This window comes from Scleropages formosus, chromosome 22 (genome assembly GCF_900964775.1).
Source record: "Scleropages formosus chromosome 22, fSclFor1.1, whole genome shotgun sequence".
NCBI classification, from domain to species: domain Eukaryota; kingdom Metazoa; phylum Chordata; class Actinopteri; order Osteoglossiformes; family Osteoglossidae; genus Scleropages; species Scleropages formosus.
Window position 1 is genome coordinate 22,018,124 of NC_041827.1, and position 26,939 is coordinate 22,045,062.

The 26,939-nt window shown below is 49.5% G+C and overlaps 1 protein-coding gene across 2 annotated transcripts in view; it reads right to left on the minus strand.

Annotated features, from left to right (window-relative positions):
• Positions 1–26,939, minus strand: part of LOC108923360 (receptor-type tyrosine-protein phosphatase gamma-like) — a 209,330-nt gene that overhangs the window by 13,088 nt on the left and 169,303 nt on the right. For both annotated transcript variants that reach the window (XM_029247989.1, XM_029247988.1), the window contains exons 9-18: positions 24,641–24,825; positions 22,164–22,272; positions 21,108–21,157; positions 18,524–19,280; positions 15,522–15,657; positions 11,574–11,665; positions 5,546–5,637; positions 976–1,072; positions 805–887; positions 588–722 (exon numbers count right to left, since the gene is read on the minus strand). In XM_029247989.1, coding sequence (XP_029103822.1) covers positions 588–722; positions 805–887; positions 976–1,072; positions 5,546–5,637; positions 11,574–11,665; positions 15,522–15,657; positions 18,524–19,280; positions 21,108–21,157; positions 22,164–22,272; positions 24,641–24,825 — 1,736 coding nt within the window. The remainder of the gene's footprint in view (positions 1–587; positions 723–804; positions 888–975; positions 1,073–5,545; positions 5,638–11,573; positions 11,666–15,521; positions 15,658–18,523; positions 19,281–21,107; positions 21,158–22,163; positions 22,273–24,640; positions 24,826–26,939) is intronic.

A 26,939-nucleotide genomic window follows, 5' to 3' on the forward strand; every position in this document is an offset into this window, starting at 1 on the left:
GAGACATTCAGGTTGGCTCTAACCTGCTGCCCCCATTCTGTGCTATTTGTGTCAAAATGGGTATTTACTGAGAATCAGTGTTTCTCACGTGACATAACAGGTGTGTAACGATCAATTCCATGCGTTTTTTAGAGGAAATCGTGTGTGTAGTAGAAACACACAAGCAGTGTAAAGGTGTAAAAATAAGCAAAGCCCAAGTTGAGCTGGATAAACCAAGTAGAAAGTAGAGTCAGGGGTGCAGATCATAGTCATTTACTCATTTTAAAAGTTGAAGATTTTATACGTTCATGTTAACGTTTTATACAAGAATAATGACCATCCCTACAAGGTTCACATACTTTCGAGCATCTCTGTACCTGAGCATTTGCACCTGAACGGCTCCAGTAAAATACCCAGCTGCAGGAATAATTACATTCTGCACTAAAAGGAATGATGAAGAATAGAAAATTAACACGGAGAAATTACCTGAACGCGGTTAACGTTTGCGTTGCCGTGTCAGAGGACCGCGTTTAGTTCTGATGCTACCTTACGAGAAGCACACGCAGCGACGCTAAAGAGCGAGAGCGGGCCGCCGCGTGTTCACGTACCCTTCCCTTCTCCACCAGGTTCGTGATCATGACGATGATGCTTGTGTTCTGCTCCCAAATCATCCTCCAGAAGTCTTCAAAGGTGGACTTGAGAGGCCCTTGAGCGGCGATGTAGGCCTTAGGCTTGTTGTATCCCTGTAGGACGCACAGGCACAGGCACACAGCCGGTTAGGAGGCAGCCGTCCCCATGCGGCGCCCGACAGGAGGAGACACTCACGTCGACGAAGTTGGCATTGATGTAGTCGCTGTGTTTGGCGTCCTTGCCAGCCAGCGGGCGCAGCTTCACCCTGCTGTGATCATCTAGGGGAGAAGAAGAAGGCGGCAAGCCTTTAATTCCCTTTAAATCGAGCCCGGCTGCACGAGAGCGGAGCGACTCCCATCCACTCACATGCCACGATGTTGATGTATCTGTTCTTGTGCTTGTTGTCAGGGTGGTTGGAATGCTCCGACGTGATCTTCATGTCCGCCGTGCACCGCTGCACTTCCTACGGAGACGGAGAGTGGGGAAAAGGGGGCCGAGTTGGATTGCGATTCGCCCCGGGGCTTCGCAGGAGGAGGAGCGCACGCCGGATCTTTTCGTGAGACGCACTTCCCTCATGCTGCTTTTTCACCGCGTTAAAAAAGCTCGAGACTTTACGTCGCAGCAGAGCAGCGACAGACAACATACCAGTCAAAAGTCTGAGCGCATCTTGAAACTACTTTTTCCCTCAAGGCATTTTGGTAGGGAGCTTGGGCTATGTGGCGGCTCAGTGGGTAGCACTGGTGCCACACAGTGCCTGCATTGTGGGTTCCAGCCCTGCTCAGTCTGTGTGGAATTTGCATGTTCTCCCTGTGTTTGTGTAGGTTCCCTCTGGGTGCTCTGGTTTCCTCCCACAGTCCAAAGACAGGTGTTTCAAGTGAACCGGAGACCCTTGGCCAGGTGTACTCGCACTTTCACTGGTGCTGTAGATGAGGTGAGGTCACAGCCCAAAAGAAGGGGTTTGACAGTTGATGGCTACAAACTGTCACAAAGTCGGTGTAATGGATGTGCATTTGTTCCGCCGTCAGCACTAACAATACAGACCATTTTCTGCTATTATAGAAGAACAGGGTTCGAGCAGCGAAGGGCGTTCTCCAGCTCGCAACACACCATGTCAAGTGTGCATGTTTCTTTTTGTGACAGAGAGCACCAGGGGAATATTCCGTGCCCCGTGCCATCTGTTGCCCCCCCCCCCCCCACTCCCCTCCCCCGGCACCGACACCCCCTCCCGGCGCTCCTCGGTGCGCGGAGCAGCTGCGGCCCTCAGCGAGCGACCGCCACCGTGGCACCCAAATCCTACTTGGTGTCATCTTAACAATCTTCTCCATGACTGCTAATCTTTATGTGCATGTATATTTACATTTACATTTATTTGTTTAGCAGACGTTTTTGTCCAAAGCGACGTACATCTCAGCAAAAGTACAACTTATGCATTACATTAAGAAAAAGAGACACGGCTGCAGACATGTGACTCAGGTAAATCTAGTTTTTTTTACCTGCTACAGATACAATGCCGGAGTAGTGGCTGAATAGAGGCTGTATCTGGGGATACTCATGAAGTTACGATGCGTGAACATTTACACCGTACATGATCTGGAGAGATCTTGGGCGAAATGGGTGCGGAAAAGGTGAGTTTTCAGACCCTTCTTGAATGTAGACAGAGTTTCCGCAGCTCTGGGTGACAGGGGAAGGTCGTTCCACCACATTGGAGCCAGAACCGAGAACCTCCAAGCTTTACCTTTCGTATATGTATGTATTTATTATTTATTTATTGTTACGATGTCGATCAACAGCAATGCCTCTCTGTTTATCGACTAACAACGGAACAGAGTAGGAGCGAGTCACAGCAACACAGAGACAGGAACGAGTCACTGAGGGATTCAAACACATACAAATAGAGAGCAAAGGGCACAACGGTAGTTAAAATATTTCATAGAGGTGACCGTGTCACACTGTACAAGAATTTCCAAAAACGGTGTGTAGACCTTCCAGAATTCATTCCTATCATTCAGACAAAAGCGTTGTTTTTCATTGCAGAAGAAAGCGAGATGCTTCACTCATGTTTATAGGGGGAACTTCTGGTGCAGAGTACAACAATAAAACACATTTCACTGCCAATTATGTAAAAGAGATCAGACTGCATTTCTAAATTGAGAAAAAAGCAAGTCTGGGTTTGGGGCTTAACAGCAACACAGAGGTGAACAAATCAACATTTTTGTAAAGTCTGAACGAGCACAGCCCCAACAAGCCCTGTGTCTGCTTCTTAACAAAGAGCAAAAAAATAGAGTTCATGTTTAACAGAAACATAATCGCCGTTTGCTGACACTCAATATCCTACTTCTCCCGAGGTGTCACTTCTGGCTCCGACCGGCTCAATTATTTATTTGAGCGGCTTGCAAGCTGGCAGATTCCCTTTTCAGTCAACGCTGTTTCCCAGCGCACCGAGACGGACCGAGGGACACGTCGTATTTTGTAAAGGAGACCCGCGATGCGATCGGTTTCTGCCATCGGGGCGCTTCGAGGCCGCGCGCACGACCACCTGTCGACATGTCGGCCAGATGGCGGCGGCTTTGCGTATCGGCCCAATGCGGCTGCACGCCGGGTCCCGTTACAGGCGCGCCGAGCGGAGGTCAACGCCAACGCGCCGGACCTGCTCCCTTCCAGGACGGCAGGCGTTTTGCCACCAGGTTTGGCCGTCAAGCCGCTTCGCCAACATGTGTTCGCCGCACGGGGGGCCGGCAACAGCGGTGGCGGCCAAGAAGGACTCTTTCAAAAACACGAAGCGGTGTCTGCGGAACGCTCAGCGCAACAGTGTCACATCCGCTCACTTCAGCTCGCTCTGCCTTCGACAGCTGTCGCCAGAGGAGATGTTTCCGGAAAGGAGGAAAGGCGTGTTTTAAGCATGAAAGCCAGTCTTGCCCAGGTTCTTCAAAGCTGATGAGCCTTGCATATCGAGCCCGTGCACATCACGCCACCGGTGCCGCCGCGTGTCATCAACCCCCCTTCCCACAATGGCTAAATCAGGGCTTTGCCTCCCCCCCCCCCCCCCCCCACAAGTCCTCGTGAACCGCTGTCTGGCTCCTTCAGTCTTCCGAGAGCTCGGTCCAACCGTTTCAGTCTCCCAGTCTGGTCTTCATGGAAGGAGATGCACTTGTGGCTCAGCTCGGTGTTCTTGCACCCCGATGTAGTCGCACCCCACCCCCCCATCTCATCACTGGGGCAATGTGCTCTCACTTCAACCCTTTCCAGAAACCCACCCCCCCACCCATCTGCTCTGATGCTATTTCGTTTTTCACACATCATCTTGCTTTCGAGACATTTATTTGACCTTTACATGACTGTGGTGAGATTGTGATTTGAGCCAATCAACTGCAACGTACATTTACTCATTCAGCAAGTGCTCTTCTCCAATTTACGACTTACACCAATTTACCCATTTATTCAGCTGGAGCAGCTCACGTTAAGTGTCTCGATCAGGGATGCTACAGTGGAAGCTGGGATTCGAACCTGTGACCTAAAAGTGCACACGCAAGGAGGAGCTCTAAACACGGTACCACCTGCTGCCCACTGTCCTTAAATTGTAAATGCTTTCTTTTCAAACACGCTCAACAGAGATGACATCACCACACAGAGCAGGTGTATACCGGTGCATGAAGGGTTCAGTGCCGTTCACACAGCATGGTCTCATTTGGAACTTACACACTCGTACAGTTCACCCCAAACACTGTTTTGTAGACCCAGGACCTTTCCCTCACATGCACCTCCTTTCTCAGCCTTGTCCAGGTTCCCTTTCTCTTCCTCTTCTCCTCCTTTCTCATGGTGGAGTGTTTTCACCCTGGCCAAGTCTTCCCGACCGCAGCCCCCCCACCACTACCAAGTTTCAGTGCCTTTTTCTACCCTCTTCACATCTCTCCGGGCGCAAAGCCACTTGTCAGGGAGACCCACAGCTCCAGCCAAGGGCCATTTGATCCCCATTGCTAGCTCTTCTCTACTGCTGTGGGGCTCAAAGCAGGCCACAGTAAAGAACAAGCACGCACGCATGCCACCCATGCCTCAAGCAGTACCAACACAAAAGTTTCTACAAGAAAAGCCCCATTTTTCTCTCTCGTTCTTGCTGGGGGGGGGCGGGGGGATTTGGGAAGAGCTCAAGGCTGCGTCGGAGTCTTTTTTGGGGGTGACGGCATGTCAAAGGGAGGTGAGGAGTTGCTCACCCCCTCCAAAGACCCCCCTCCACATGTAATTTGAAGAAAAAGCTGGACACCCATGAAGACTGTGGGGTGAGAGGGTGGTGCGAGGGTGTAACTGTTTAAAGATATGTTTTTTCCTTGGTTTTTCACCCACCAATGAAGAGATTTTTTTTAAATTAAAAGCAAATGTCTCAGCAGCGGCTGAGTTTGGGAATCCGTCTTGGAGCATCACCGTCGCCAAGGTGGCACTGACACGCTGACTGAGCTTCCTGTGAAAACCCACATGAAGAGTCAGTGCTTGGCCACAGATGGCAGCAGACACAAATTCAAGGGTCGAATACAACTATGTTTTTTCCACTGGTTCCAGGGGCAGCGCCTATCGATAGTGCGCAACGGCCCTGGGCACGTACGGTATTGATGGAGTGACTCGGTTCGGTTCCATCACCCCAACGGAGGGAAAGTGATGGTAAAACCCTGGCTCAGTGCGTCGGGGTGGTTCCGCAGCGTGGTATTTCCACAAGAACAGACCAGGCGGCCGGGAGAAGTCTAAACGAGCAGAATGACCTCCTTCCTTCCTGCCATCTGCTCCCAGCATTAGTGGGAACGCGGTGAGCGCCGCGCATCGGGTCTGTGCTTACAACACGTGGCGGTTCACAGACCCATCAAACACAGAGTTTATTTACAGATCTGCAAGGGTTGATCCCCCAACACAAGTGCATTTCCGCAACGCTCAGGCTCATAGGTAACGTCACCTCAAACTCCTCCGAGAATCCGTGCTGGTTGTTGGAGTACAGCTCTGTGACGTGCTTGATGAACTGCTTGACTGCAATGGCATCCATGTCATCTGCAAAAAAGAATAATCATCACCATCCACCATCACCACCAATAATCACCATAGACATGAGCATCGGATTATTTTTCCTATTGAAAAGGTGAAGTTTCAGCTGAAGCATTTAGGTTACGTTAATTCCTCAACGGTACAACAGCAGGTCCCCTCACCAAACTGTGTAATTTCTTCTTTTTCTTCCACAATTTTACACTTTGATGGACGCAACTCTGTCTACAAACCCAGAGGTTACGTGGGCAAATATTCTAATGGAAAATGCCTCCAAAAATCTTTGACAATCATGCAACAAACACTTTTATGACCTTTTACATTCAGTTCATAACGTTTACTGGGACACGTCAAACTGAAGCAACTCTGTGCAAATCGCTGTTAACGGCACAGAGCCACGAGCGCAAGTAAAGTGCCGCTTTAATGGCAGCTATACGTTAAGCATACAGTGGTTCCAGCAGTCACATTTCAATCAAAAGACTTGAGTTTAAATCCCACTTCCTGCTTTATTACCCTTGAGCAGGGTACTTAGCCCAAACTGATCCAGTAAAAATTACAAAGCTGTGTAAATGGGTAAACCATTGTAAATTTCTCAGTATACAAACCTCACATTCACAGTTTTTTCGGGGAAAGGCATCAGCTAAACAAATAAATGTAAATGTATGTACCTCCAGGTAAAGCCCGAGAGTGAAATAAGATTTTACATTAAACTGTTTATACCCCATTCGGAGTGAAAAACAACACTTTACGTAAAGTTGATACAGTTCTGTCATACTTAAGAAATATTTAATAAAAAGATCTGAAAAATGAGTGTGTGAATAATTAAATGGTAACAACAAAAATAATAATAATTTTCAGTAATGTAATTCTTTTGCGGGGTGTGGTGGCGCAGTGGGTTGGACCACAGTCCTGCTCTCCGGTGGGTCTGGGGTTTGAGTCCCGCTTGGGGTGCCTTGCGATGGACTGGCGTCCCGTCCTGGGTGTGTCCACTCCCCCTCCGGCCTTACGCCCTGTGTTACCGGGTTGGCTCCGGTTCCCCGCGACCCCGTATGGGACAAGCGGTTCTGAAAATGTGTGTGTGTGTGTGTGTGTGTGTGTGTGTGTGTGTGTGTGTGTGTGTGTGTGTGTGTAATTCTTTTGCGTCTTCTTGCTCCAGACCTCTGGTTTGCGGGAGGCTGAACTCCATCAAGAAGCATTACTGTATTCAGCTTGTACAAAACAGCCTCTTTTCCCAGGATTCCCCAACTAACCGCAAGCCCCCCAACCTCAGCACTGTGCCCCCCACGGCACCCAAACACATCTTCATCTCTCATAGGGGCAGCAAGCGACAGAGGTGTTGGATCTGTCACCTTGCACTTAAAAGGTTGAGCTTAAATCCCACCTCCAGGTGCAGTAACCCTGACGAAGATCTCTATCCTAAATTGATGCAGTAAAAATTACACTGCTGTATGAATAGATAAATCAGTGTATAGCTTACCATTGTAAGTCACTTCGCAGAAAAGAGTAGTTAAAGAAATAAACGTAATGTAAATGTCACACATCCATGTCCTGCCTCCCTCGGCCAACGCAGACTCCCGCTAAAATCCAAAGTGGCGCATGCTCTGCACTCAGTGAATAAAGATCTTGCCTGGCAGCCATATTTTTGTGTGGTTTAGAAAAAAAGCAGTGGCACATTTAAGAAGAGATTAGGGAGGTCCTGGGGAGACAATTAGCACGCCCAGCAGTGGAGTCATTACTCTCACATATGCTGCTCCGGTGAGTATCCTCTCCAAACGCTTTGTCACACCTCCCACCCGGACCCACGGTTCTCATCTCCTGATGGAGATGAGACGCTTTGCAGACGCTTTACTCCAAAGCGACGTACGATTGTTATTGATTGTTATTAACCAGCACCTTCCACCACACGCGTTCATGCGAGGTGTCTCCCGATGGGAAGAGCTGCATTCCTGCGGAGTTTTCACTCTGTCTGCGATAACCCTGGACACACAGGGCATGTGGATCGAAGCCCCTGAGAAAGTGACGCACGTTTGTTTATTTGCACACCACACACCACTTTACAGAATTTATATTTTTACTGTTCAGTAACTGCTATTTAGCTGCTTGACCAAGGTGACTTACAAATGTTAAGACATCATGCTTTAAAAGTTGCTCTGACTTAATTGAATTAATACTGATGTGTTTCTAATGTTTCTAAAATCTGCAATTAAGGATGTGATACAGATTTTGTTTACACTGGTGGTAAGCGTGGGATTTGAGCCCACATTATTGTTGTTGTCAGTTTTTTTTTTGACTCCTGCAGCAGCTCTCAATGCCTTTAACTACCAGCCAGTTGAGGCCTGAGAACTCCCAGCTCTACCTTCAGCAGTTTGAGTGCAACAGCTGGAAACACATGCAACATTCGATGAACGAGTTTGATCGGGAAATGAGGCATCGTGTCCTAAGAGAGATGCAGGACACTCATGCGTTACTGTGCTTTCACCAATCTGTCCAGTTTGTCCCACACAGTAATTGCCCATGTTGCCCAGTTACACTCAAACTTTTGACTGACACCGTATTCACCAAATCACACAAGCAAACACTTATATATTTTGGAGAGATTCAAACACCATCGCGCAAAACCAACCCAACAGTCTGACTTTAAACTCACAGGTCATTCAGCGCTCTAAGCAAATAATGCCAGAGCCAAAGAACATAATGGATAATAAATTAAAATTAAAAAGTATGGCCAAGTAAACATAGCTCTTGCAATCTCATCAATCATTTACAACCACAAAATAATGTTACAGCATTACAGATGAACTGTAGAGACAACATAGTGAAATAATAAACTGAATTAGTGCTACTTTGCTGTTTTCTTTCCTCAGAAACCACTGACTATTTCCAGGACGGTGACTGTGGGCTGACTTCACCCTGCACAACATGTCACTTCCCTATAAACAAATACCCTGCTGAGGTTTCCCCATCTTCCGCACCTCTTATCGATGCCAAGATAAAAGTGCCTCTTTAATATGCATCGTTAACGGGAACGCTCTGAACGCCCGTTCTGCCGCCGGTTTGTGATTTCACACAAAATGTGAACGTGCTGTTTCTACATCGACTATCAATAAGGGAGTGTGTTGAGCTGAGAAACACCATGATATGACAGCAGGTCTTGGTGTCGGTCACAATCTGATGACACGAGCACCAAAATAAGGCTGGACAGATGAACCTGGGACAGGACCATGGATTCTAGCCTTCTGCTACTTATATACTATATATAATGGTCTTATAACCATGGATATACCTAAACAGGTTAAGTGCCCCCACATTAGGATGCCCGGACGGGGTGGGCAGACACTGGCACTTGGACACCCAAAGGTTTATTTTTGGGAGTTTTTTGTTTTCCTCTTCTCAACTGCCATCCAGCTTACTTGACAAATTCAGCCATACATCGTCACTGTTCTGTCCCGTTAAATCTTTTGTTTGGTGCTCTGCATCAAATGAGAAGAAGCACTCTATAAAAACAAAACTGAACGGAACAACAGGCTGCCGACATGGCAAAAGTCAACCCGGCTTCAGCTGAGCCCCAACGGCCTCCCCCCGTTCCAAGCACGTCTCCCTCTCTGCCTTATGAATCTCCGTCCCACCCTGTCCTTCTCAATCTCTCCCACCTCCCGCAACCCCCTTGGGGCAGCGATCTACATTCTGGGGGCCCGAGGCCTGGAATTCTCCAGTGCTCTCATTCTCAAGTGCTGGGGCCCCGCAGTCTGCCCTCTTCTCACACTCTGCATCTGCTGTTCTACACCTCCGCTCAAACCCTGTTCCTCCTCTTTCAGTGTAACGCCAGTGCTGGGCTCCGAAGCCAAGGAGCCTTTGACAGGCTAAACAGTACAGACTACGGTGCTGTAACTTTGGCATGAAGGTTCTGCACACATCAACACTGCACAGTGCCACTCTCAGGTGGACGAGGGGAGATCGCTGGCATGCAGCCTGTAACAGACATCGCAAGGCCTTGGCTGCTGCACTGCACTGCTATCAAGCTCAGTCTGAGACATTTTAGGTGACAGTAGTCATTACACATGTCCATAAAATTTAAAGAACTTAGAATGTAAATTAATACGACTGGTTGTAACTGACGGTCAAAGACAGTGTGAGGTCCTGTCAAAGAGAAACCCAGTTGTGATGAAGCCCTTATTGCCAACAGGTGGTGCGGAGCTTAGAGCCCCTGCTGTGCATTCAGAAAGTCATGGGTTTGAATCCCACCCCTACTGCAGCCACTGCTAATAAAGATACATACCCTGAATTAATACAGTAGAAACCACCCAGCCATACAAATGGGTAAATCATTACAAAAGCTGAACAACTAACATTTAAAGTCACCTTGGACAAAAGTTTTGTGTGAAGAAAGGTTAATAATAAGTTTTGTGGGTATTTGTTTATATGCCTTTACAAATAAATATATAACACTTTATAAATGAATTCCAGCACTGAACTTACAGTTTAAGATAGCTAAAAAATAAGAATATTTTGACCAGCTAAAAAAACTTGTGAACACCTTACTTAATGGAGTATGGAACATAAACGTGCGCAGGAGCACCTCTAGTTCAATAAACAATTTGGGGCATGTGTCCCAAGTCCAGTGATGTATGGCCCTAACTGGATCCCCTGCTGAGCTCAACGGGCCGAATCGGTCCCCGTCAGTCATCTGGCACAGGATACGAGCAAAACCCACGGTACGACATAAAGACCGCACATAAAAGTGCACATAAAGCACGCTACGGCTTACAGGAGATTAATCACTGTGGGAGAGCGGTGCAGGAGATAAATGTACATGTTTAGAATATAATTTGTCATTTAAAAGCTTTTGAAAGGTCGTGATAATAAATGCTGAAATGAAAAGAACTATGTGTTCTTCTGCCAAGGAAACAAGATTGGAGAATTGCTGACTGTAACCAACAAAGCCTGGAGAAAACATCTTTAGAGCCCCTCGTACCTCGGGCAGAAGCAGAGCTTCAGGGAGGTTCAGGTGTTTGCAGAGCGCTAGAGAAGATACTAGAACAATGACTCTGTGTGTGTGTGTTTATGTCTTGTATGGTGGCCTCACCCACAGCTGTGTGTGTGCTCGGAAAATAAAAACACCGATTACACTCTAAGCAGATGCAAATCTTATTAAAAGAAATATTCGGCGCCACACAGCCGTGACCCAAACCAATGGCCTCATCACAAACTGCAGGAATAATGGTGTGATGTTCAAGTACGAGCACCTCTGACATGAAGAGGATGGAATTTTAATGAAAGCGGATTAGGGTTAGGACCTGTCACATATTCCCTTCTGGTGCCATTGATGCTGTGTCTCTTACTGATTTTCACTGAAGGCAATAAGATTTACAGATATACTATGACATTTATGATCAAACGAATAAAGTGCTGAGCAAAGCTTTGGTACAGCACTGAGAGAAGGTTCGAATCCTGACTCATACTGTAGCACCCTTGAGCAAGGCACTTACCCTAAAATTGCTCCAGTAAAATTACCCAGCCGTACAAATGGTAAATAATCATAGGCACCAAAAAATTGCAAGTCACTTTGGAGAAACGTATCAGATTAATTAATAAACGTGGAGGTAAACGCAGAGAAAAATAACAAAACCTTTTTTTTTTATCTCGTATTGTTATCCAAGTTAACTTTCAACATAGCACTTGGCACTGATTTACCCATTGGCACAGGTGGACATCCTAACTAACAGTCAACAGCAAGAACACGGCTCTAGCCGCTATGCCACCTGCCGTCCTCAAACATTGCGAGAAAAACACAGTAAACATAAAGAGATGTGGGGGGGGAGGAGGGGGTCCACACTCGGCTTTGCAACCCACTCCTCGGTGGTCAGGGACGCCACCCTGAGCGACCTCTGGGTCTCTCTGCAAACCAGGGGAAGAGGGGTCAAGACCCTGAGGGTGAACCGGCTCACCTGGGATGGCGATGACAGGGAAGCTGTCATTGGGGACGACGCGAGGCGAGCTGCTGTCCTCCACGTAGAAGTGAGCTGTCTGGAAACACCTCCTAGGGACACACCGGGGGGAGGACAAAGGTGACCTTGTGAATAATTCAGCTTTCGGGAGGGACTCTCGAACCCAGCGCTGCTAAACGCAAGTGCCTTCAGAACTCACCTTCAGCTGCAGGCAGGCAAATGAACACTTGTGTGTGTGTGTGTGTGTGTGTGTGTGTGTGTGTGCAGCAGTAGTCTTCCTCTTCCAGCCCCATCATCTAACAGTCCCACGTGGATCTTGTTTGCCACTGCATGCATGCACGCACACACAAGCACACATGCACACGCGCACACGCGCACACGAACACGCACACACAGAGACACACGGACACACAGTGACGCTCGGAAGAAGACAAACCTGCAGAAGGGAACAGAGTCCCTGAGAACAGTTTCATGGGTATGAAGGCGAGGACATGGGAAAGGAGTGGAGCTGCACTGCGACTTCCTGTGCACGGCAAACAGAGAAAGCGAAACACGCACACACACCGCACACACGACACAGGGACACACACGGATATGGCACAGCCTGGGAAAGTCTAGCAGAGGAGGGTCAATACGAAAAAAGCTGCCTGTCTGTTCCACGCCACGCTTGGACCCTGATCCCTGGGGGTGGGGGTTTGGGGGGTGGGGCAGGTTGCGGGGCAGGAGAGTTGCTCCCCCTACCTGTAGATGCAGAATAGAGAACAGAGGCCGGACATCGTCGAGGGCAACGGAAGCGACAGCGCGGAGCCCAAGCGGCACAACTCGTCCACTCGCTCGCTCGCATGCTGCTGCCGGGGGCCTAGAGGGCCGGGGGCGGGGCCTTTCCAGGGCCGCGTCACCGCTCCACTCGGATGCTAATGACTTACGGGGGGTGGGGGGCGTGTCACCCGGACAGCCCGCCCTCACTGCCGCACGGATCGGGTTCCGAAGCTGTGACGAGGGGAGGGGATTAGCTCCGCGCAAGGCTCCCCCGGCGGCCCCTGCTCCGCCTGCGGCCCCCCGTCCGCAAACAGGCCCCTTTGTTCTCCACGCTCCTCAAACACCAGCGACACCGAGCGCTGCTCCGTAAACAGGCGACACACTCAGCTGCCTGGCGCAGAGCGAAGGTGACAGCGCACACACACCCTGATGTGTGTGTGTGTGTGTGTGTGTGTGTGTGTGTGTGTGTATGACAAATTATGACGCTGGAAGGTGTTACCTTGTATGTACAGGCACATCTACACTTCTTGCAGCAAACGCTATTTTTCTTTAATTAGCCTGTATTAACTTTTATTATAAAACAGGGTAAAGTACATTGCAATGAACTCCAGAGAAAAAGATTTAAAAAATGATGCTCTACTCAGGCAGTTTTCTTTGGGATTAATAAAGGTCTACCTACCTACCTACTGGATCCTAAGGCAAATCAATTTTTCATAACGCTGTGGCAATATCATGATGTGTTCCAGGTGAACTAATACATCTGAACCCCCCCCCACGCACATATTTCTACATTTAACTTTCAACCGAGGAGTCGAGGAACGTCATGGTCCAGCAGCTCCGTTGAAGGGAGGATGGAGGTAAGAGGAGGAGAAAGTTCAGTGTGTCGCTCAGCACTGCTGCACCCACCCTGGGGGCAGCGGTGGGGGAGGGGCTTAAATACTACCTCCTGGGGGGGGGCATGCGGGAGTTGGGGGCCTCACATTCCAGATGTCTCTTTCACACCTCACAGACAGCCGGCAGAGAACTCAACATTCTCTCAGACCGTCTCTCTCCCTCTCTCTCACACACAGACACACACACACACACAAAACCCATTTTGTAAAATGTCACTCACTCAGCCTGTCGTTCACCTCCTTCACATGATAAAATAAACATTTTACACACTAGTTTATGGTAATGTATAATAATAATAATAATAATAATAATAATAAAGCCCCCCCGTTATGCCTATGATTTGAAGCGAAGGAGGCATCCCACGTGCACATCGTGCATATGTTGAGAGCAGGGAATTATGGGAATTCCTCCGGAGACAACCTGGACAGGAAAAGGGCACAAAAGTGTGGGGCAGAGGGAGGGAAAGACCCCTTGGACCATGGTCCTAATGTAGTCACCAGAGGGGACAGGCCCCCACAGCAACTCAACCTTCCTGTGTCTACAATGAACCAATCACAACAAGAGGGAGGGAGTTGCTAGGAAGCCCCGCCCACAACACGACCGCAACCTTCGGTCAGCCTGCATTCGCTGAGCTGTGCAATGACCGTCCTGTTTGGCTCTGTGGTCTGATAAGGAGGCAACCAGGTGTCATAACTTTATCGGGTCCCACGTCTGGTGAAGAGACACGTGGACGTGTGCGCATGCGTGTGAGTGAGTGAGTGTGAGTGTGAGTGTGTGTGTGTGTGTGTGTGTGTGTGTGTGTGTGTGTGTGTGTGTGTGTGTGTGTGTGCGCGTGCGCGTGTGGGGCGCTAATTGCAGTAACCTTTCCAAAGGTCAGACTCCCTGCGCTCTTACACTGTAGTGGTTACTGCAGGGAGACTCTGTGTGTTGCAAACGCTCACTCACTGCTGTCACACACGCTCTTCGAGCACGATGTGCACGTTGCTCAGTGCTGCGGTTCGAGTTGAGAGCACTTTACGGACAGGATCAGGCTATTTCATTTGTCACGAGGCTATATGAGCTGCTTGGGGCAAGCACTGCTGCAGTGCATTCTGGGAGGGTGTACAGTGAGCGAAACACACACTCTACTAACACAGGAGACACTCTGGTGTTTGTGGGTAATGGAGCCAATGGGGGGTGGGGGTGCCACAACAACAAACCACAAGACTTTAATTTTCATCCTTACCTCACGTTTGGTACTGAACTCCATAAAGTGGGTTTGGGCTTGGGTTCGGGTTCGAATCTGATTCAGTGTGTGTAGACTTTGCATGTTCTCCCAGTGTTTCCTCCAAGTGCTCTGGTTTCCTCCCACATTCCAACGATGTGTTTCAGGCAAACTGGTGTCTTTAAATTGCTCTTTTTGTATGTTTTTGTGTGTGAGGGCATGTGTAATTATCCCTACGTTTCCAGGACCGGCTCTGGATAACCATGATCCTGGACAAGCGGTCGACAAAGGGGAAGTTATGAACTCCGCTGACCGTTAATAAAGTGACCGGTGAGCAGATGCGCTCTGTGTGCGTTGCAGAGGAGGTTACATGACAAAAAGGATACGGAAGCAGTACGGGTGAGTGTGAGGTACTGGCACCTGCTGTGCGTGCTGATCTGCTGGGAGGCTCCTGCAGGACCCAAGCTGTGTCGCTCCCTCCATCCTCGAACCCCCAAAGCCCCCATCCCAGCAGAGCACCAGGAAAGGCAGCAGATGGTGTGTTACCCCCCAGGGTCGGGGTAAGGGTGCGACGGCTGCGGGGAACTCGTCGGCAACAACGGTAATTGGCTCTCACGCCTGGCTAGTTGTGGAATTGGGTGGGATACGGTCGGGGATGGGAGGTCAGCCACTTGGATGCAGGAACTTGGGGTTGAGGCAACCCCCCCCACCAACACGGTCCACCAAACGGACAGACTGCCAAAACATGGTGCCTTTCGCCAGCATGTCCGTTTCATGTCAGTGAGGTCACCTAGTTTGGGTGCCGACCATGACCATTACAGTTTCCCCGACGCGATGGCTCTCGACCCTCTCTGTCTTGGTTAACATCGCCGATATTCAGTCACGGCCTCATTGTCTCCCATCAGGTCAGGAGACAGGTCCAGGCAATAAAGATCCCCACTGTCAGGGGTTCGAGAGACCTCACTAAATTGTGGTGTCACAGACACTCTATAGCAAGAACTACAGTAAAAACTGTGGGCTACCTTAGCCTTGGGTAGGAAGCAGCCGACACAAAGCATGATGGGACATGGCGACCAGGTGAGAGGGCTCACCTCCAGTAGACCAGCACGGCCAGCAGCAGGATGAGGCAGAGGAAGGTGAGAGCAGAGACCACCACCAGTGGGATGATCCACTCCATCTTACTGGACCCATGGACTGGGGGCCTCATGTGGGAGACGCCGTTCCGCTCTGCAAGAGACACATACACACACACCCCGACACACACACACACACACACACACACACACAGAGGATTAACTCGGGCTGAGAAAAGCAGACAGATGGGGACAGAGAGCAGTGAAAGTTGCCGGAGTGATAGAAGTGACCCTTCTGCTGAACTTAATATTGAATCAATGCAGTAAAATGGGAAAATGATAAGCTTCAAATCATATAATATAAAGGACTCTTAATTGTCAATTATTATTATTAATCGCTTATTATTGATCATTACTTGTTGCTATTAGTTTGGACCTTAGAGGGGGGTACGGTGGCGCAGTGGGTTGGACTGGGTCCTGCACTCTGGTGGGTCCGGGGTTCGAGTCCCGCTTGGGGTGCCTTGCGATGGATTGGCGTCCCGTCCTGGGTGTGTCCCCTCCCCCTCCAGCCTTTTGCCCCGTGTTGCTGGGTTAGGCTCTGGCTCCCCACGACCCCGTATGGGACAAGCGGTTCAGACAGTGTGTGTGTGTGTGTGTGGGTGTGAGTTTGGACCTTTGTTCAAAGCAGCTCGGACAAATGTTAGATACATGACAACGAATGCCTTACAATCATTCACCAATGTATGCAGCAGAGCAATGCCAGACAGACAGTCTCTCTCACTCTCACACACACACACACACACACACACACACACACACACACACACACACACACACACACACACAAAGGCCAATTTACCGTCATCTGTCCACCTGAAACACACGTTTTTGGACTGAGGCAGGAAAGCAGAGCATCTGGAAGAAACCCATCGCGAACGCAGAGAGGAAAGGCAAACTCCACAGTGAGACACATCCTAACCCGGGTCCGATCCTACAGCCCAGAAGCTGTGAGGTACCGGTGCCACCCGCTGTGCCACCCGTTGTAACCCTTTTCCCGTATGAAAAACAAGTGGTTTTTTCTTCCCCCAAGGCGCTTTGTCAGCGACAGATTGGAGGAGGGAATGTTCCCGCTGACAGGCGTCCAGCAATGAAACCCATCCGTCACGCAACACGCGACACACGTGCTTCTGCTCTCCTCTCACTGCCGATCCGTTGCGTTTAGTCCAAGCAACATATGGAAGACAAACGGAAGCCGCTGGACTGGGAAAAGACGGCATGTTGTCGCCATCGCTTGGAACGCAGATGGGAACGATAAAGAGTGCAGATTGGCGGGAGTGGGTAGGGGGGTGCGTTTGTGCAGCAGTCTGCCCTAAAATGAACAACCGAGTGCAGCTGGCGTGGAGTGGGTCCGTCAGGCGTCCTTGTGGCACGCTGGGGTCTTGAGCCAACCTGCGCCAACTGGTTCTCAACTAGTACGGCCGCCGCCACCGAAGAGGACGGACCACCCCGGTGTCCCCGAGCTCAGCAGAGCCCCGCGCCGGGCCCCGGAACATTCCTACTGTAGAGGGCCGGGCGCACAGAGCAGACGGCACCGGGCGGCTGGCAGCGGGCTCCGGGTGCAACTCGGCACGGAGGAGACGTCGGCTCCCTGCCAATGCGGCGGCTCGCAGATGGTCGGCCAGATTGAGAACAATGTGGCTACTGCGCACCCATGACGCTGCCCCCTCGCGCCTGGCTGACCTCTCTGTGCTCGCACCTGCGCTCACACCCACCCCTCCCACCACCACCACAGGGGTGTCTAACTGAATGAATCCTGGGACAAGAGCGAGACCGGTGGTCTGGTTAAAGAAAGTCGTGGTTAACCTGCATCTGTTCACAATCTCCCATAATCCTCCGCAGTGCTTTCAAAGCTGGGGGGGTAACATAGTGGAGAGGCCCATGACCTTTACACCTCAGAGAACCAGAGTTCAAATCCCTACTTGCAGTGCAGTACCCCTGAGCAAAGTACTTACACTGACTTACTCCTGTGAAGATTATCTAGGTAAATACCTTCCTGCAGAAACATCACATCATAACGTCACTTTGGAAAAAATAATAAAAATATTCTGGGGTGGGGCAGCAATCAGAGCTGTCACATTACAACCTGAAGGTTCCTGGTTTGAATTCCACCTTGATCAAGGTATCTGCTCTGAACTGAGAGTAAAAATTACCCAGGTGTATAAACTGTAAATAAAAAATGTGGCAAACATTAAGTAGCTTTGCAGAACAGTGTGTGTAAATTAATAAATTATTGAACTAAAAAAAAAAAATCAAAGTAATACCAAAAGACAGGTCTTATGACATAGCTAAAAGTCAGCACTTCCTTTATAAGTAACTCCCGGGGTCCAAAAAGGGGCGTTTTGGCACCGTGATCTGCATTTCATACTCACGCTGATCGATCGCAGGCCTAACGGCTCGATTAGCAATAACGTGGGAGACGGAGTGTGTCAGGCGCCCCACTTTGGGGGGACTCATCGGAGCGCTGGGCGCCTGCAGGGGAAACGGCCAATTATCACCCAGTGAAGTGATAACAGGCGATCGATGACACCGTTTGTGAGGGCTCGGTGCGGTGCTGCAGCCCGACGTGGCTACGAAATGGCAAAGTGCTTTTTTTAGCGGATTAAAGCTCTTAAACGGAAAAACGAGATCATCAAATAGATTTTGCGGCGAATGGCTCTCTCCCGGCGAGGAGCGGCTGGGACGGACGATCCCACCGAGGGCTACGCTGCGGCATGTTGCTAATCGACTCGTCACGGTGTCGCTGGGGCCGCGGGGGAGGGGAAGGTTCGCGATCCCAGTGCAACAAAGTCATGGGAAGTATGAGCACGTTAAACAGACTGAGCAAGGGTCACGATAACAAGTAGCGCGACTTCGATTTCCTGACACTGCTGGGATGACGGGCTTATTTAACGTGACAGCGATCCGTTCCGCCCCGGCGACCGTTGCCCACCCTGGCCTTCCGTCACGTCGACTCCTCTCACCTGTGTGAATAGAGAAAGGCCAGTTGTTTTTCTCGGGGACGCTGGGCTTGCTGGTGTGAGTGGCTACGTCGGGAGGCTGCACGGCTAAGGTCTCGTTATCCGTTTCTCCAGTAGGGGGCACCGTACTCCTGTCGGAGGTGATGTCTGGCACACGCTTCCGCAGCAGCTCATTGTCTGAGCTCGGAGGGCTGACGCTGGACTTGCCGCGCTCTTTCTCTTTGGCTGTGGAGTCGGGGGCCACCGTGGGGGTTTCCTGCGGCACCGTGTCGTTGACTTGCTTCTCCACCTCGTCCGGCGCCACCTTGCGGTCGCGTGTATTATCCCGCTCTTCCTCATCATCTTCCTCCTCATCCTCCTCGCCACCCTTCTCCCCCTCCTCTCCCTCCCCCTTGCCACTTTTCTCACTGCCGTCGTCGGAGCCGCTGTCGTGATCGGAGGTTTTGGCGTCGGCGTCCGAGCCTTGGGTGGCCGGCGGCTCTGTGGCGGGCGCCTGACGGCTGGGAGCCGGGGCCGAGGGCGGGGCCCGCGTGGGCCACACGGAGCTTGGGAAAGAGGAGATGACACCCCCGCTGAAGCCCAGCCCCGCCAACAGGGTGCTGGTGACCACAGAGGCCACCGTGGCCTGACTGCCGCTGGAGGAGGGCCCGATGCCCGTCGCCATGGAGACAAAGGAGAAGGGGAGGCCGGAGGAAGTCCATGTGGAGGAACCGGAGCTGATAGGCGCCATGTCAGCAGAGGACGCCGGAGAGGCGGTGGGCTGTGAGACAGCAAAAAAAGAGGAGAGAGAGGAGGGAAAGAAAAGCAAAAGTGAGAGAGAGCAATGGAGATTAATTAAGAACCAGTTATTGTTCATATTTGTCTGACACTTTTCTCCGACAAAACTTACAACGTTAAGCCACTAACACTGATTTACCCATTTATACAGCCGGGTAAATTTTACCGTCTCAACTCAGGGTTAGTCCCTTGCTCAAATGAGTACTAGATCAGGATGTGTGATTCAAACATTGGGCCTTCAGCTCCAAAAGCAGTGGCTCTAACTACTACGCTACCTGCTGGCCAGTCACAGCCACCGCTCTGGCTAAAGGACACAGGATCTGACCGCAGTGGCAGCACACAGACACCACTAGAATGTCAGGGCACTGAAAAAAGTATCAGACTAACGTGTGACTGAAAATGGTGTCTGATGCATTTTCACTTGGATCTGTAACGACTCCCAAGACGACACCCATTCCTCACATAAAGGGGTAAATTTATTCCACGAAATCCCCCCATTAGGCAAACTTCCACTGTGAGGAGATCAAATTGGCAATATTCCTTATAAGTAAACGTAATGGTTCTCAGACAGAAAACATAACCTAAATTAATTAAAATACCAAAATAAAAGGTATTTTAATGCATGGAAAAAAACAACAGCAACAAATTTCATTATATTTGTAATAAATTTTACTGTTTCTAGATCACCTTCTAATGTTATGCTTTCATTCATTCATTCATTCATTATTAATAATTAGTCCAATGCAGGGGCAAGAAGGGTCTATTCTGGGAGTACATGGCTGTATGCCTTCGGACTGTGGAAGGAAGCCAGAGCACCCAGAGGAAATGCACGAGAACACGGGCGGAACATGCAAACTTCACACAGACTGAACTGGAGTCTAACCCATGTCCAAATGCACAGCCAAGAAGCTGTGAGGCACCAGCGCTACCCGCTGTGCCACCATGCTGCCTCTCACAGTAGTTTATCACATAAAGAAATGAAGTTTGTAAGATCACTGCCTCTGTCTTTCGTGCTGCACGGCACATAGACAACATGCTGTTAGAGGTGCTGTACCGTGTTATTCACAAATGGAGGAGATCGTCCTCATCCGATCATGAAATGAACGCTTTATTTGTTCAAGTGTAATGATGTTTATGATTTTTGAAACTGCTGATATAACAGTGAATTGTTACACATTTATAATTTATTTCATAGAGACTCAAAGAAACCAGGTTCAAAATCAGTGCTCCTGCTATTGTACCTTTACCCTTAATTACCATGTTGTATTAATGGGCAAATCACAAAAAAGAGTGTCAGCTAAATCAGTTAATAATAAAAACTATAATAATAACAATAAGTTTGCTGTTTCAGTTATGAAATCAGTTTTCTAATCAGTGACTGGCTGAGACTATGAATATGACAGATATTGAGTTTTGTTATATCTGCATCATAACTGAAGTAGGAACATTACATAGTAATGTTCTGTAAGCAGTGCAGTGATTTCCTCTAAGAACGAAAGACATATCAGACAGTGAATGAAATACCGGTTACCGAATATATAATAAGTAAACTGGGCAAAAATGCCGTTGTACTGAATAATAAGGCTGTCGTGTGAAAAGGGCTCAACATTTTTTAGTGTCGCAGAGGTTGCTCCTCGTGTGCGACCCCGTTACGTGTGAACTTATTGCTTGTAAAGAGCACTTAAAAGCAAGAGAGATGAAGAGAATGGAGTAAAACGCCCCACTCTTTTCATTACTGTGCTCGCTGAGGCCGCAGTGCTGCCATCCGCTGGATACAAGAGGAAGCGCACATAGGAGCTGCTCTACTCACCATTCCAGTTTTCACGATTCTCGTCCCCTCGAAAATCCTGGTGGTGTTTGCTGAGCAACAGAGCAAATGTGCACTTGTAAATAAACAGCGATGCATGTGGAACACACAGATATTGTCGCGAGCTGCGTTTATTTAAATGTAAATTGAACTCGCAACATCCCCGAGCAGACTGCTATGCTCCTCCACCTCTGGCCGCCTGCTGGTTCCACTCACAAAAGGTCCAAAATCAAAGCAAAAACATTGTATATTTATATTTACCAACGCTTATATATTTATCCAACGCTTTTCTCCAAAGCGACTTACAATGTTAAGCTACTGACAATTATTTACCCATTTATACAGCTGGATAGTTTTACTGGAGCAACTTCAGGCTAAGTACCTTGCTCAAGAGTACTGCAGCTGGAGGTGAGATTCAAACCTGTGACCCAAGGCAGCAGCTTGAACCACTACTATACCAGCCGTCCATAACTTCTGACTCCGATGTGGTGGAATGACCTCCCCTCTTCACTCAGAACTGCTGAATCTTCTCTTCCTCTACATTTGAGGGTCTCGAAAATCAACTTTTTCAGACTCACTCCACCAGTTATCTTGTAAGTGCAAATGTCATGCGTATCCGTTTTTAATAATTTTTTTAATAATGGAAAAGCCTTGTACACAGCCACTTGTGCGATGAAGACCGATGTATACCGTGGTATGTGACAAAATGACTGTACTCTAGAATCATGCGACCGCATCCAAATCTCTCCTCCTGTTGATGTGATGCGTTCTTTCTGTCTTTCTCTGGGATGTATGTCGCATTGGAGAAAAGCATCTGCTAAATGAAAAAATATAAATGTAAATGTGAACGAAGGTGTTACTGTTTTGTCACAGGAGAGCTTCACGACAACTGCTTCCTCGCGTAAAGGTTAAATTCAAGTGTTTTTTGCCACTGTTTCAAGCATCCGAGCCTAAACGCGAACTCAAAAACGCGGTTCCTGAGCGAAACGAGAACCAGCGGAATTTTCCCCGAACTCAGGTGCGCAGTGAGATGGTGAAGAAGGAAGGATATGAGCTCACCTCTGAAGAGCATGCTCTGGCTGAAGTCGCTGCGCATGTCATTCACACACACGGCCTGCACCCGGAACAGGTAGAGGATGTCTGGGGACACCTGTGTGATGACGGCCCTCTGCAGTGGAGACGCACACACATACACGGTCAAACAGCTGCCAGAAGGCTCATGTCTGATTTATCAGGGCCTGGGGACGTGTGGCTCCCCTCTCTCCTTCTATGTGACAAAAAAGGTGGAAGGGGGTGTTGACAGGACTTGGGGGGGGGGTGCGGGTTTAGCTTGGGAGTGACACAGGCCTGGAGCCACGAGCGATTTGACACTACGGCGAGGCCGAGAAGCGGAATCCCACGTCTCCAAGGAAGCGAGAGGAGCCTGACCTCCCCCCACCCCAGGTCACCGAGGGGTGATGCAAAGGGGGCTGCCGCACCCTGTGTCACGTCACCCCTTTGGGCCTCTGTCTCCTCGGAGTGCATTACGTGATTCGAGAAGCGGAGACACGGTATCCTCTCGAGTTCCTTTGAAATCTGCACAAGGATGAACAGCGGCTGCATGAAAGCGAAAATATTTCACTTAAGCGCATATTGTTCTTTGTTAAAAACACATGTAAATAATCCTCCGCTTCCCACAGACAACGAGGGTGAATTTACCGGCAGCCAAAGCTGGATTTTTGCCAGAAATGAATTCACCTTATTCTCATTATATAACAAGTACGAGAAACTAAATGTTTGCAGCTCGCAGAGTGTGAGGCACCAGACGCGCACTGAATGTACTGTACAGTGCCGCACAATGTACTGAATATGTAACACATATGAGCCCGTAACCCTGAACCCCAACCCACTGGGATAGCAGTTTGCGGTTAGGATTAGTGGTTACAAGTCAGTGGTTAAGTTTAGAGATTATGGGTTATGGGTTAGGGGTGAGTTTAAAGGATAGGAGTTATGGGTTTAGGGTTAGTGGTTAATGGTTAAGTTTGTTGGTTATGGGTTAGAGTGAGGGGTTAGGAGTGTGGTTAAGGATGGGGTTAGGATTAGGAGTGGGAGTCAGTTGTTAGGGTTCGAGTTAGGAGTGGGATTGGGGTTAAGGGTTGGGTTTTGGGGTTAGGATTTGTGCTTAAGTTTACCGTTTATGAGTTAGGGTTATGGGTTACGAGTGGGTTTAGGGTTTAGGGTTTAGGGTGTAGGGGGGTGCGGTGGTGCAGTGGGTTGAACCACAGTCCTGCTCTCCAGTGGGTCTGGGGTTCGAGTCCCGCTTGGGGTGCCTTGCAACGGATTGGCGTCCTGTCCTGGGTGTGTCTCCTCCCCCTCCGGCCTTACGCCCTGTGTTAGCGGGTAGGCTCCGGTTCCCCGTGACCCCGTATGGGACAAGCGGTTCTGAAAATGTGTGTGTGTGTGTGTGTGTGTGTGTGTGTGTGTGTGTGTGAGTGGGTTTAGGGGTTTCGGTGTTTTTAAGTGAGACAAAGCAGTACAAATAACGGAAAGAGAACAGAAGGCATTCTGCACAGTCCTGGGTACGAGGTGTTGCGGAGACCAAAGGAGACGAATGTTAGATAGAGAAGAAGTGTCTCTATAAGAGGAGCACATGACATGGAGAATCCGAGCACTGCAGTCTGCTGCCGCCATGCTGGGCACCACTTATATATATGTACTGTACATAAGTTGCTGAAAGCGTTTGTTTCTGTTGAGTTTGTTTATGTCCTCGCCGGCTGGTTGCACTCGGATCCACGAACACATCTTTCGCAGTCTGACGAGGACTCAATCCAACATTAACTGCACCAGCAATCACTATTATCATAATTTACATCAAGAAAATCCATTTGTCTGGAGGCTCCGGGTGCGAGTAAATCCTACATTAAGTAATGACGTTTGTTCTTTGTGTGCCTCTCTCCTGGCCTGATTTATGTTGCGTTTCCGCTTGGTTTAATTTTGTTAAGGATCTTTTCAAGAAGGGCCCGTTATTACAAGCGGGGGGCTATAAAACGGGGAGGTCTGTGGTGGCCTCCCATCGATTCGCCCGTGATTCGACGAAGCCTGGCAGGCCCTAATGTGACCCAGATAACAATGTCTTGGGAGGAAATTGAAAATCAAAATGGAAATGAAGTATCACGGGGTGGGTGGGGGGGAACGTGCCAGCGTCGCCGTGGCGACTCGGCAGGATGCTATTCCATTACCAATCGCTGGCAGTTAGGGGTGGAGCGGGTTGGGGGGGGTCGACGGAGAGAAAAGACAACAAGCTATGGGGCCCACGTGTGTGCCGTGCACTGTGGTTACCCCCCCGAGGTGTCTGCGCGGTTCATCATCATGGCAAATTGACAAAGAACGACTGCTTGCGTCTCATATTTCCTCCTCGAGATTTAAAGTTGCTGGGCTCTGAGGTGTTTCCTTTTACAGGTGTCAGCGGGAGAAATGGGCCAAGAGGATGAGCCGCACTAACAATGGCTGTCCGGTCACAATCCTGCACGCGATTGGGACGGCGGCGGAAGCCTTACCAACTCCTGGTTGCTGTCTTTGACGAAGGTCTTCTCGTAGGACTCGTCATTCTTGGTCCAGCTGTAGGAGATGGTGAAGCTGAGGATGGGCGGGTGGTAGATGACCTCTGGCCTCGTCCAGCTGACCACCAGAGCGGTCCTGTTCAGTGGCTGGACCTTCATGTTGATGGGGGCGCTGCTGCACACTGTACAGGGGTGGGGGACAGGCCCATAGGAGAGGTTGTTTGTTTAAGGGTGTGGAGCATGACGTGGCAAGTAAGGGGGATAAATCATATTACAGCCAAGGACAAGTAGCAGGTCCCCCTAACCCTAACCTTAACCTTAACCCTAACCTTCCCTAACCCTAACCCCGACCCCTAAGAGTCCGCCATACCTAGCCTTAACCCTAAATCTTAATTCCTAACCATAATCCTCCTTAACCCTAATGCCTAGCATTAAACCCTAAACTCTAACCCTAACGCTAACCTTAAATACATTACCCAGTACCGTGATCCAGAGCCTGATCACTGGCTGTCCGACGATGACTCACCAAAGCAACCACAGAGGAATAAAGGAATACATAAATTCATATCCATCTGCATTTGAGCCTCTGGTTCGGCTGCCAGGCCATAATGCAACGTCGCCTCTCCCTGGAGGGTGAGCTGCGTCCGACGCGACCGCTAGATGGCTCCGCGCACCCAGAGTTAGCGCAGGCAGCGCAGGCTGCGGCGTCGTGTCACATCGCGCTGAACATGGGCAGCGTCCAAGTTGGCGGTAATCTCAAAGGCAGGCGGTGTTTAATCACTGAGCACGTCCAAAACTGGAATAAATTGCTCCAATCCGAACCTGGTTTAATTCTGAACGAAACCAAGCTGAAATACTCCTTTTCCTCAGCCCTTCAGGAAGGCGGCCTTGCGAACTCACAGCACAACACGTAACATTGCTTAACAGTACTACTACTACTAATATTAAAAATAATAAGAACAATAATACACAGCTACCACTACTACTGGATACTTCCATTAATACCATCACTATTGCCTTATCTCTTTTTAATAACCACGTTTTTTGAGACACCTTTGTTCACAGTGACTTTGCTAGACTGTTAGTCAACTTTACACTGATTTACCCATTTCATACCGCATGGTATTCTTACTGTATCAATCCATGGTAAATGCCTGGATCAATGGCATTACAGCTGGAACACAATTCAAATCAGGAACCGTCAGACTTCAAGGCAAAAACCTTTAAAGTGACACACACTACTTGCTACCATATGGTATGAGAACAATAAGACATTTCACATTTACCCAAAAATTATTGCTTTATTAAATAAATAATAAGGTAATTTGGACCCTTTAAACTGTCCGCAGCGTGTGAATACCTGTGTGTGGCCACCCTGCAATGTATTGGTGTATCTTCCAGGGTGTAACCCCTCTAGTCCTGCGCCCAGGGATTCTGAGATAGACTCTGGATCACCATGACCCTGATCATAATAAGAGGTTAACGAAAGTGAGTGAGCGAGCAAGTGAGGGAGTAACAGTAATACTATCACCACTACTACTACAATAACAATAATGATGATAATAATAATAATGCATTATAACAACTCTGTGTGGCTCCACCCTTTGTACCATATGAGTGACATGTGAGTCAAGCAGGGCCAGCCTTCTCTGAGCCCAGGTTCGAGGGAACCTCACAGCCCATGTAACTTGTGTGTCCTGGCTGGTGCGGACGGCATCTCCCCTGCCACCAAGTCCCAGCAGTACGTGGGAGTCGAGGGAATCTCGGCGTGCGACCGACAGCAGGTAAGGCCATCTCCCCCCGTGCTAAATGGGAGCCTTCCTCTCCGATGTGATGGATGGGTAGCGGGGGATGCTGGGTAAGAGGGCTGCAGCGCGGGATGCGCACCAGGGGGACCGCCGTTGACGGTAGTGAGCGATCCCACCCAGCGGGGATGTGTGTGTGCGGGTAAGCGCGTGCGTTCGTGTGTGTGTGTGTGTGTGTGTGTGTGTGTCTGTGCGTGTGCGTGTGTGTGTGTGTGTCTGTGCGTGTGCGTGTTTGTTCGTGTGTAGGTGGACCTAATCCTCCCAAGCCCACGCTGCCAGCTGAGAGGCCAGAAAGACCGAGGAGCGAAAGCTCCCAGACATCAGGCCAGTTGTATGAGAAAAGGCCGCGTTGCCCCGGGCTACTCGCACCCAGCTCACGATTAATGGAGGTGAGGGAGGAGAGGAGGAGGAGATTAGGTGGGAATTGGGCGGCAAGTAACCTGAGCTCGTTTTCCTTGACCTTGGAAGGTCAGGCAATAGACGATGGCCAT